The sequence below is a fragment of the Tasmannia lanceolata genome, unplaced genomic scaffold, assembly GCF_043159265.1.
Source record: "Tasmannia lanceolata isolate RefF3 unplaced genomic scaffold, GAP_Taslan_0.1 ptg000012l, whole genome shotgun sequence".
NCBI lineage: Eukaryota > Viridiplantae > Streptophyta > Magnoliopsida > Canellales > Winteraceae > Tasmannia > Tasmannia lanceolata.
This window is the reverse complement of record NW_027518689.1, coordinates 19,604,614-19,616,834: the sequence shown is the minus strand read 5'-3', so window position 1 is coordinate 19,616,834 and position 12,221 is coordinate 19,604,614. Positions and strand designations below refer to the sequence as shown.

Genomic DNA, 12,221 nt, shown 5'->3' with positions numbered 1-12,221 from the left:
ACAGACTTATCAACCATGGACTGAGAAGGTCTACTGCGATTCTCGCTATACTGCTCTTTTTCCAAATCTTCTTCGGTTTTATCATGGATATTGATGAACACTGGCTGGACAGGTGCTGCTGAAGTAGCTGCTTGGTGCACAGGCCCTTTATCCTTGGACAACGATTGTCCGAACTTCTCAGAAAGTTGAGCCTTGATAACTTGGTTCTCTTCCTTGAGTTCTTGAAGCTGCCGGAGAATCAAGGTAAGAGTATCGGTGATAGCAGCGAGTGGAGGACTGTCCTGGTTTTCTGCCATTGGTGAGGATGAGGACGGGAAAGAATGAGATGCTGGGGTTCTCAGAGAAGGTGGCGGGGATACAGATTTCCTCTGTAATCGAGAAGAGACCCGAACCCAAGGAGTATTAGGGTTAGCTATGGTGTCTACGGCCCTGTAATATTTGAAAGACATATTTAAAATCAGAAAGAAGTAGACACTGATGTATGCATAGACGAAGATACTGAAAGAAAAAGGTGAACTTTTATTGATAGATCATTAAAGCTTGAGTACATGGTTCGATCTTTCAAAGATAGACTGATAAGAGAAAACATGACATTAAGCACTCTTTCTAGACTTCTTCTTTGGACGACTATCTTCCTCAACTGACTCCTTGAAAGATTTGATGACTCGAACATCCCAAGCAGATGAAACGGCTTTGACAATCTTGGGCTTGAGATCCTCAGGCGGATAGAAATGACGAAGGGGAGGCACAATGGATTGCTCCCTTCCATACTGACGCTGAATCCTGGCAGGAATATAAAAGGAAGTCTTTTTGAGGCCAAGAAGGCGAACGTAGTTAGCTTCTCCAGTATTGAAGACAGCTTCTTGGATTCCAGGGATTTGCCAATAAATCTGATCTTCATGGCGAGAACTCAACCACTCAGCCCAATCGCCTTTATGATTGAAAGAAACATCATGACGCCATTCACTGAAGGTGTATAACGTATGATCAAAATGCACAGGAGCTGCAATTTTTAGCTTGTGGCATAACCACACGTGAAGTAATGCAGGACATCCTGAGAAGGACCCAACAAAAGATCGAACATAAGAGCCTGGACCTGAGCTGGCACGAAGACGAGCCATCTCATCCAATCCATTGAAGGTTTCTGCAAGCATAGTAGGAATTGGATTGGCGCCACGATCCATCTGATCAACGAGGTCCAAGAGAACAGCTGACGCACAGCGAGAAGGCTGGACAGTGAGGAACCTAGCAAAGGAGCAGAATCTCAGAGCGCGACCTCGGGCTTTTTGAATATCAACAGCACCAATATGCCCAACAGGAGGGTAAATGTCAATCAGTTGTTGCATGGACACTTCCTGGTCTTTGATGAAAGAGTTCATGGATTCATCTGGATTATTCATCAAGCGAAGGAACAAAGGACGATAATCCGACACGTAAGATGGCTTCACCAGAGGGCCATCTACAGGATATTCCAATAAGGCACACCATTCTTCAAAGGTGGGACACATTTCTTGGTTGCCAAAACGGAAGACATGATGATCGGGATCCCAACACTCTGATGCAGCATAGAGTAATCCCCAATCGAGCTTGATGGTGGCCACGTAACCGAAGAGATTTTTCTCTTGCTCACTTATGGCATAGATATGGGATTCTCTTAATGTACCACGGATCCAATCAAGAATTGTACGAGTAGACATGGTGTCTGTAAGCCAGGAGAAAGGATACAGGGATAATCAGGATTACATGAACATGAGATTAGGATGAGTTCCTACCAATATAAAGGAAGTATGGATACTCGATCGAATCAGATAATATAAGATTAAAAATCGTACGATCGAGATGAGATGAGATAGCATAAGATTGCTTTCAACGGATGGATCATGAATGACTAATCCTATGAGATCTTTGGAAATGAATGGGATTTAAATCCTAACCCCAAAGGGAAAGTTTTTTAATCTTTGCACATTTTATCAGTGTTACCTGAAGGCATCAACCCTAATCCTAATCTAGCGGAGTGGAGAGAGGATCTCGACTCATGACTTTGTTTGTGTACCTAGGACCGATCGTAGCCATTAGAAGATGGTCTACGGCCTAATCTAGACACAAATAGGTAGGATATCCTAAACTAGGCTCACACACGTGATGCACATGTGTTCGTATACTACATGCATGTGTGGGTTAATCTAGGGGTAAGGCCAAGAGTTCCCTTAGCGCGAATCCCTGTTCGATATACTGTACCAGTGTCCGGCGTATCAGTACGTGAACAAGAGATCCGTTTACGTACCATAAAGGTACTAGGCTAAGGGTGGAATGCTTCTCTAGCACAGAGGCACCAGGTGATGAAATCCCAGTCAACCATGCTAGATAACACTCCGGGTTCCTAAAATAGGACGTGGGTGCATGTGAGATGCAGGGGTTTAGATGAAAGTGATGTAAGTGTGTGCAATAAGTTCGCGCAATATATGATGCCTTCAGGTTTTGTTAGATTAAGTTTGAGTATATGTGATGAGAAAATAAAGCATACAAACTAATCTAACAAGCATAAAAGAGATAGAGTTTTCATGAGCCAGTTAAAATAGATTCAAATGAGTTATCCTTTGGAATTGTAATGAAGTTAGGTGGTCCCCAGCAGAGTCGCCAGACTGTGGGACATGATCCCGCGAGAGGGGCGTGGGGCGCGAGCCGCCGCGCGCTCTCCTTTGGTCTCTCGTACCCACGCGATTGGCGTGTGCATTTTATTATTGATTCGTCTTTCCTGTGAACTTGGGATCACTAAGGCAATCCGAATTCCACACGAAAGAGACTGACAGAGTCGCCACCTAGATGTGGGATCTAGGACCCATAATTAACCAGAAATCTAGACTCGCTACCTGGTTACGAGAATGGAAGGTATGGGGAGTTATCCACCACATGCACCATTCTTGTCCGATAATCGGTCTTCGATTCCAAAAGCTAACTCTTTTAAATTTATTTTAAATGGCTCATTCAACTCTATGTTAATGTGCGAACTAAGTGACATGCATCCTAGAATCTAATTTCAATGTGAATCCTAGATGTGTATCTTGATTTATTAATTTGTCTGGATTCATTCTAAGTGAAAGTTCTCCTAGAATTCTAATTTCATGGAAAACCCTAACTGATTTGATTAAGTATTTACAAGAAAATTAATATACAAAACACCACAATTTGTTTGTGGTGCCGACTCGCGGGTGGTATGCCATCAGACATCCAAGCTGCCTACGTACCCAAGCCTTACTGGGATCAGAGTCGACGTAGTTCGGTGCACCTAAGCTAAGCTATATATGCCTAACTCAACTAGGACACCGACTTAGACGGATTTGACTGTTTCAACAGTTTTAAGAGGAATTATTTAATTCAAGTTGAGGATTTTATTATCTTAGGATTTCATCTAAGATGCTATATGATTCTTATCTGAATGCAAGTTGTCCCTTAGACTAATGCAGGTTTGCCTACATCCTAGTTTACTAGGCTTGTCTTAAGGAAAGATTGGGTGACTAGTGTAACTAGACCTATGGTACGGTTGCTATACATAGCAAGCGTCCGTGATGAGGCTGGACTCCTAACTCTAGGACTCCCTAAAATTTAGGACACGACACAACACTAGTGTTCCTAAATTGGGCTCTAATGGTTCTTAGATTGGAAACCATAATCCAATGGTTCCGAAAGACTCGAGACAAATCAATTCAAATTCTTGAAGTTAATTAATTTCAGATTTCATGGATTTTCGATTTATGGACACTTGAGGATTACCAATGGTTCTAGGGTTCACCAATTTCGGCCCAGAATAGCATCCAAGGAAGGGAATCGTGCGTTCTTTCCTTGCGCAATTTAATACTTAGGTTATAACATCTTATTGCCTGGCATATCTCAGGATTTCCGTGGACAGTAACCTCGGAGCCAACAACATGCTATAGCTTAAGTATTCAAATTGTCAAAGATCGGTTGCAATTGGGATACGATTATGGATGCACTGGCCATTTTTCCAGGAAAATCTAAAGATCCTAAAATTTCTGTTTCAATGGATTAAGGAGTGAACATGTGACAAAATTTAAGGTTCTTTGGAAATTTTCACAATGATTTTTAATTAATTTCGAATTTTCAATGGATTTTATCAATTTTAAGCATATGAGTGATTTTACAAGTGAAATTATTGCAAACAAATTCGAAATGAGTTGAAATTTCTACAGCAGCAAGATATGATGAAATGTAGCTTACGGGAAGAGTTTTACAGATTTTTACATTAAGCTCATATTTAATTTCGATTTAACAATTGATTGACCAGATTGCACAAATAACACAGAAACCACTAGAAATATGAATCTAAATTCAATGAAATTTCTACAGTAATAAGATATAAGTAAAAATAACATACTGAGAAATTTTCATGAATTTTGGAAACCATTTACTATCAGTTTCAGATTTTTTAATTTTCAGACCAGATTATGAATTAACCCTACATCCCATATGAAAACAGATCCAAATCACTTGAAACTTTTACAGTAACTAGAAATGTGAGATTGAAGACTACTGTAAAAATTTTAAGAATTTTAGTTGTGATCTGATGTCAGTAACAATTCCTTCAAAAGCTGGTAAATTTCAAAGAAAGCATAAAATAATATACCAAACAAATTCTACAAATTCTCAAAATTTCATGGTAGAATGTACTGGTATCATATTAGTTTCCCACGAAATTTCATTAATTTTGGAATTCATTTAGTATATATTTTATTTTCGAAACACTCATGGAGATCATGATTTTGAGCATACATATTTAATTTTCAACTAAATCCAATTAAATACTAAAAATCATGCAAATATACCAAATAATTCTAGAAAAATCTAAAAATTAAGTACCTACCTGTGATCGAAATCCTCGTCGAATCCGAGAGCCGAAAAATTCGAAAATCGCACCGCCGCTTGATCCGCTTCCGCTTTCTTTCTCTTTTTCTTTGTTTTATTTTCTTTTATATTTTTTTTTATATGGAACAAGGGAGAGAGATGGGGAGAAACAAATAAGGAGAGAAAGTGGATAATGATAGTGTGAGAGTGAGAGAGTGAGAGATATTGAGGGAGGGAGATATTGAGGGAGAGAAAGAGAAAACTATCCAAAAACAATGTGTTGTTTTTCTCCTCTTTTCTTCCTCTCATCACCTCTCTTTATATAGTGAAAAACTTAGTGGAGAGGTGGAAATAAAAAATGAGAATGGTGGGTGTGGTGGAGAATAATGGAATATATAATGGTAATGGTGGGAATGGTGGTGGGAATAATGGAATATATAATGGTAATGGTGGGAATGGTGGTGGGAATAATGGAATATATAATGGTAATGGTGGGAATGGTGGTGGGGATAATGGAATATATAATGGTAATGGTGGGAATGGTGGTGGGGATAATGGAATATATAATGGTAATGGAGATAATGGTGGTGGGGATAATGGAATATATAATGGTAATGGAGATAATGGTGTTATTTTAAAGGGAAAAATGAAGTTAGTGGAAATGGTAGAGAAAGTTAAGTCATGCTAATGGTGAGTCCCACTTTGTGGGTTCCGCACAAGCGGGCCCCACATCAGCGGGCCCTACACAAGCGGGTCCCACATCAGCGGGTCCCACACAAACGGGTCCCACATCAGCGGGTCCCACACAAACGGGTCCCACACTAGCAGGTCCCACACCAGCGGGTCCCACACAAACGGGTCCCACACCAGCGGGTCCCACATTCTCTTTTGCTCGGATTCTCATGAATAACCCTTCTCAATACTCAACGGAAAAAAAAATCAGAACATTGCAGGAATGACCAGAAAGATTTGAGAAAGCGTAAGGGACGAACACGGGAATGGAAAATACTGAAAAATTGACAGCGAAACCCTAATTTCTTTGTTGATCAAAGCAGAGCAAAATGGGGGTGTCTACAGTATGGCTTCTAACTCAAGTTTCTGGATGGGATTAGGATCAGAATTAATGGAGAAAGCAGCTGTAATCTTGCCGGAGCCTTCGCTAATTAATCCTCCTAAACCTCCCCAAACATAAGAAAGAGATGCGTCTGTGTTAAGCTTAGCAAGGTGGGTGGCTGGAGGGACCCAAGAACAGAACTTAGCTGGTTTTGTGGCCTTGAAATAGGAGAGGTGAAGATTACTGGCTAGGCATTTCCCTCTGAAAGATGGAGCTTCATCTAGATGGAGGTGGATACATCTGGTTCTAATGGAGAAGAGAATATCAGAGAGTATACTCTGCTTGTGAGTGGATTTCAATTCATGGATTCGAGAATTCCTTTCGAGCCATATATGGTAAATGGCTGCATTGAAAGCAATTCTGAGAGCAGTGGTAGCTTGCAGCTTACCTTTGAAGTTATTCCTTATCCAGTCCTCTTCATTTTTCAGGGATTTAAAGGGTTTTCGACGGATAGAGAATCTCCAAAGCACGGATCTCCATATCCAGGCTGAGAATGAGCATCGGAAGAACAGGTGATCAGTGCTTTCGCTCATGGAATTGCAGAGAACACATTTTGTCTCTCTGTTTGGGCCAAGAAAAACCAATCTGTCTCGAGAAGTAAGCTTATTTTGGATAGCAAGCCAGCCTATGAAACTGTGTTTGGGGATGAACCCTTTGAACCAGATGGATGAGAACCATTGGACCCTCTGGGATTTGGAGCGAAGGAGATTCCAGGAGCTTTTCAAAGTAAATTTGCCATTCGAGGTGGGTTTTCAAACCGCTTTATTGCCTGAACATGGAATAAGAATGGATTTTTTAAGAATACTGTGAATACCTGGGAGACTTTGGATGAGAGTTTGATCCCATGAGCCATTGGAGAATATCTGATCAACACTAATATTGGTAGGGGTAGCTCTCAAGGTATGGCCTTCAGGGTATTGTTGAAGTATTGGTCCATCTGGGTGCCAAGGCTGAGTCAAGAAGTCAATTCCCTTACCATCATCAACAATGTAGCAGATACAGTTTTTGGCCATGTCTCTGTGCTTGAAAGTAGTTCTGGCTCCCCAAGACATGATTGAAGGGGCTTTGATGGTCCATAAATTTCGATTTCTAACATATTTTTCATTGAACCAGCGGGACCAGAGAGTGTTGTTGCCTTTGATAAGGTTCCACAGTTGCTTGAACTTGCAGGCTAGGTTGATATCTTGCAGTTTTCGGAGGCCCATTCCTCCTTCAGCTTTAGGCATGCACATTACATCCCATCCCACATTGTGGTAGGATCTCTGTTGACTATTCCCAGCCCAAATGTAATTTATGAGAATCCTTTCGATTCGATTAAGCACTTCAGAGGGGATGTGGAAGGAGGCAGACCAGTAGAGTTGGAAAGCATTAAGGACAGAATTTGTGAGCTCGATTCTACCAGATCTTGATAGGACCTTGTTAGACCACATAGCAATTTTCTTTTGAATTTTTCCAAGGAGAGGCTGGCAGTCACCAGTGGAGAGCCTTGTAGTGATTAAGGGGAGCACAAGGTATTTGATAGGAAGTTTTCCTTCAGGGTAACCCAGGGTTGAGACTATTTGATTTTTGAAGCGTAAATCTCCAGCTGTGAAGTAAATTTCACTTTTGTTGACAATAACACTCAGACCAGAGCAGGAGTTAAACATATTGATGCACTCTTTTATGCCTCTAGAGTTCTCAGGATTAGCATCGGCAAACACGAGAACATCATCTGCAAATAAAATGTGGGAGATAGAGACGGTTCCCCGAGAGAATGGGGTTGAGATTTTTCCAGAGAGGAGCAGAATCAAAGATTAGAGAAAACATTTCCATACAAATGCAAAACAGCAAGGGAGAAAGAGGGTCTCCTTGCCTTAGGCTTTTAGAGGAAGGGAAGAATCCATGGGGAGAGCCATTTATCAAAACAGAGAAGTAAGCAGTTTGGATGCATTGCCTTATCCATCTACACCAAATCTCATTGAAACCAAGCTTTTCCATGAAGAGGACGAGGGACTCGTGATTAACATTATCAAAAGCTTTTTTTAAGTCCATGTTAATGCATATTGCAGGCTTTTTCTTCTTAAGATGAAACTTGTGGACAAGATCTTGGGCTAGAAGGATGTTATCTTGGATAAGCCTACCCTTTATGAATGCAGATTGGTTGGGGCTGATGAGGTAATTCATAAAATTTCGAAGGCGGTTAGCAAGGACCTTTGTTATGGTTTTATAAAGAAAATTACACAAGGATATGGGTCTGAAGCTTTCAGGAGAGGAAGCATTGATGGTTTTAGGAATAAGGGATATGAATGTAGCATTAACTTCAGGGAGGAGGTTACTGGTGTTAAAGAAGTACTGGATAACTCTAATGAAGTCTTCACCAATAAGATACCAAAAGCTCTAGAAAAACTTCCCATTGAAACCATCAGGACCAGGGGCTTTGTCCCCATCACGAGATTTCACAACATATTCAATTTCATCCTTAGAGATTTTTCTGGATAGGAGGGATGCTTGTTCAGGGCTCAGCTTGCTGATAGGATTAGGGATGTTTATGGGATGAGAATTAGTATTCTGAGAGTTGAGCAAATGTTGATAATAGGACACAAGAGTTTCAGAGATCCGGTCAGGGTTTGATGTTAAATTTCCATCAGGGAGAGTGAAGCCCATTATGCAGTTAAGATTTCTTCGGGCTTTCATAGCAGAGTGGAAGAAGGCTGAGTTACAGTCTCCAGAGTTAAGCCAGTTTATTCTGGCTTTTTGTCTGTACAAAGCTTCCTCCAAGTTTGCAGTTTGGATGACCTTTTCTTTGATTACAGCTTCCACATTTCTTAGGTTGGGATCAGTTGGGTTAGCAGCAATCTGAGATTGTATGGATTTTAACTCTTGTCTGGCTATAGGAAGGAGGACATCAATTCTTCCAAAGACATTATAATTCCAAGATTTTATTCTGCTTTTGACCTCCTTCAGTTTTTTTACAAATTGGAACATCGGATTTCCCTTAATTTCAACAGCCCAAGCCCTTTCCACTACTTCAAAGAGGGAAGCATCGTCTAACCACATGTTGTGAAACCTAAAGGGTTTGGGTTTAGAGATCTCTTGGCCTTCAATCTGGATAATGATGGGGGAGTGGTCTGAGAGGCCAGAATTTTTTAAAGTGGCAGTGGATAGGGGGTAAGTGCAAAGCCAATCCTCATTAACCAAGCATCTGTCCAATCTTCTAAGCTTGTGAATCCCTCTTCTGGAACTGTTTGACCAAGTAAAGAAATGCCCCATGGCTCTAAGTTCTGCAAGAGAGCAGTCATGGATGAAGGAGTTGAAGTCATCGACATCTCCTTGAATAAGACCAGCTCCTCCATATCTTTCGTCTGCAAATCTAACAGCATTGAAATTTCAAAACACAATCCAGGAGGAATTAATAATGCTAGAAAGACTACGGATTGAGTTCCACAAATTTCTTCTTTCGAGATCAGAATTTTTTGCATAAATGGTTGTAAGAGCATAATGGATGGGGGAATGAATGTAGTGAACTTCTCCATGGACATGCTGACAAGAGTCACTGTAATTCTATTTTCCCTGGAAAGCAAGTGAACACCAAAATTCTGCCTTATCGAGGTCTTGTCAGGGAAAAAATAAGCTGTTTTCCAGGGATTTGCTTTCCTGGGAACGCAAGTGAACAGAGCCTTATTGAATTTCTACTCATCACATCCAGGGCAAGCAGTCTTTGTTATTATTCCTATCAGTCTCGTTAATCCTCATAACCGCTTTCCATATCAATATATTATTACATTTGGGATTATGGCCTTTGCATCTCCCACTATTAGCATGCATCAAAAGACAAGGATTAATTCCATTGTCCATCCCGTTCCCACTATATAAATAAAAATGTTCTATTTGTTACCGGCCACAAGAGGAAAAAAGGATTCATTACACTATGCATAAATATAGATATTATTTACTATGGAGAAGCAATAAGATTGGAAAAATTGGGGTTTGCGTTAGTGACAAAGTGAGAATAGGAATATCACCCATTCAACAACAAAACATCAAAAAAAAAAAAACATACATCCATAGGAACTGAAATGGGGATTTGAAATAGATGAATCTGGGGCTCTTCGAGTCGAGTAGCCCTTCGAATCAAGTTGGGTTGCAACGATTGAGACTATAAATTACAAGAATCACGCTATGGTTTTAGGGTTTCTCTTCTTCGAACTCTCCACAGGAAGCTAGGGTTTGTGTTTGTTTTCTATTCGAACTAGGATTTTTCCCCAAACCAAAACGACTAAGAGCTGAGGGTTTTGTGAAGAAGACGAAGTCCGTTCCTAGGGTTTTTGTGGCACAGAAGATGGGAAGATGGTCGCGAGCTAGGGGGGCTCCTACTTACAACAACCAATAAAGAAGGGTTTTTAAAACTCTACCGCAGATAGCTTAGTTTCAATACAAGTAGAAGTGGCTTTTAGGGCACACTCTTAGCAGTAAATGATAATGACCACCATGATAGATAACCATGAGGAGATTGTGGAAAGAGTCACCGCTTGGGTTTGAAATGGGCATATATGAGGAGCCGGTGGGTCACAGCCACCATGATGAGCATTGTTGTTGCAACCATGAAAAGATAGGAAAGCAACAGAGTCAGCAACACTGTTTTATTTAGGCCAAGGATTTGAAACTACTCTTTTTGGTACTCAATATTTCAGATAGATCATAGAGAGAAGGGAGACCTTCTAGTCAAGTGGCCACCGAAGTAAAAAAATCCACGTGAGACCATTGAATGTTGATAGAACCTAATCTTTCGAGGATAAGAGCTGCTGGGAGGATGTCAATGTATTAGAAATTCTAATGTGGAAGAGAATAGATTCTAATGTGGAAGAAAATAACGGGGATAAGAAGTCCCATGTATTTTTTATATTGTCCAAATCAATGACCTGAGAAGTTACCTCTTCACTCAAAGTGCCATTGATCCAACTTTAAACAAGTTGATCGATGCGTTTCCAACTGATGGGGTGCAAAAACGCAGCAGCCTGTTGGCTTCCAACATGTGGCTAGAGGAGGGCCCACTGCAGAACCCACGTCAGCAGGGGTAGTTTGGTAATTCCCTCGGAGTAGGTGAACCTGAACCTATAGCTGGTCGACACCTGCTTTGGGGCATTAACTCCCCACCTACCCCAAACTTTCCCTATAAAAAGGCTTCTAAAGCTCATAAATCGGGGTATTGAATTCTTACCCGCCACTCTAAAAACCACCCCTTCACTCCGGCTCTTACTGACTTGAGTGTTGAAGGGTCTGTTCGGAGTACACTCCGGGTCGGCCATTCTGACCTCGTTTGCTTCTGTGCAGGACACAGTTAATCAGGACTCTACCCTCCATTTCACCTCCTCGAGCCCCCCAGCTCGGCTCTTACGTTACTGTCATATCTGTTAACCAATTTCGGGCCCAACAGATTGACGCCATCCGTGGGACCCCAGAACTAAAGGCTGTTCCAATCACTTTACAAAAATGGCAGGGCGCAAGAGTGCGCGGGTGCCAATCGCACGGACTACCCGAGCCGTGCTACCCGGCAGGACTCGGAGTGAGCGACTCGCCTCGCTGGTGGTGGCAGCCTCTGCTACGGCCGAACAGAGCTACCCTCGTTCGGAGCACCTCAACCCCATGCCCACTTCCGAGCAAGTTCAAGCCCTCTTTCGGCAAATGACAGCTCTCGTTGGGCAGTACCAACAGTTACTCCAGGCGCCCCCTCAACCTCCTCCGGAAGCTCCACGACCTGTCCCCGAGAGGCCAGATATCCACATGGGAGAGTCGTCGCGCCATGGTGAGTACCGAACTCACCACTCCACCAGACAAGTCCGTCACCCAGCGGCCAGGCACGCACAGACAGAGCCGCACCACCGTCGAAGGTCGCGGTCTCGCTCTCCACAAAGGCACCGAGCTCATGAAGAGCGCGTGCCACAAGCAAAATCCTGGTCCCGTCGTAGAAGTCCGGAAAGCCACTCCGGCTCCGCGTCGAGCCCATTTGCAGAAAGAAACAGGTCCCCAGACCGTAGAGTTGACCCGGTGCTGCGGAAAATAGAAGAGATGGACCACAGAATTGAAGAGCTGGCTAAAGATCAAAGCCGGCCTGTTTCTAGGGCGTTCACGAGCAGAACGCCATCCACCGACGACGTCATGGCCGCCCTTGCACCCAGGGGATTTAAAATGCCAACTATTCCACAGTATGATGGGACCACTGACCCCGTGGACCACTTGGAGACGTTCCGAACAATGATGCTCCTCCACG

At 42.3% G+C, this 12,221-nt stretch overlaps 2 protein-coding genes across 2 annotated transcripts; both read right to left on the bottom strand.

Moving 5' to 3' along the window:
* Positions 1–5,931: 5,931 nt before the first annotated feature.
* LOC143888612 (uncharacterized) lies at positions 5,932–8,005 on the bottom strand. The gene is made up of 3 exons (XM_077393054.1): positions 7,789–8,005; positions 6,789–7,685; positions 5,932–6,461 (listed from the first exon to the last, which is right to left on the bottom strand). The coding sequence occupies exons 1-3, from the start codon at positions 8,003–8,005 to the stop codon at positions 5,932–5,934; spliced, it is 1,644 nt and encodes a 547-aa protein (XP_077249169.1).
* A 345-nt stretch (positions 8,006–8,350) lies between these two features.
* Positions 8,351–11,957, bottom strand: LOC143888611 (uncharacterized). The gene is made up of 2 exons (XM_077393053.1): positions 11,594–11,957; positions 8,351–9,315 (listed from the first exon to the last, which is right to left on the bottom strand). The coding sequence occupies exons 1-2, from the start codon at positions 11,955–11,957 to the stop codon at positions 8,351–8,353; spliced, it is 1,329 nt and encodes a 442-aa protein (XP_077249168.1).
* Positions 11,958–12,221: the final 264 nt, after the last annotated feature.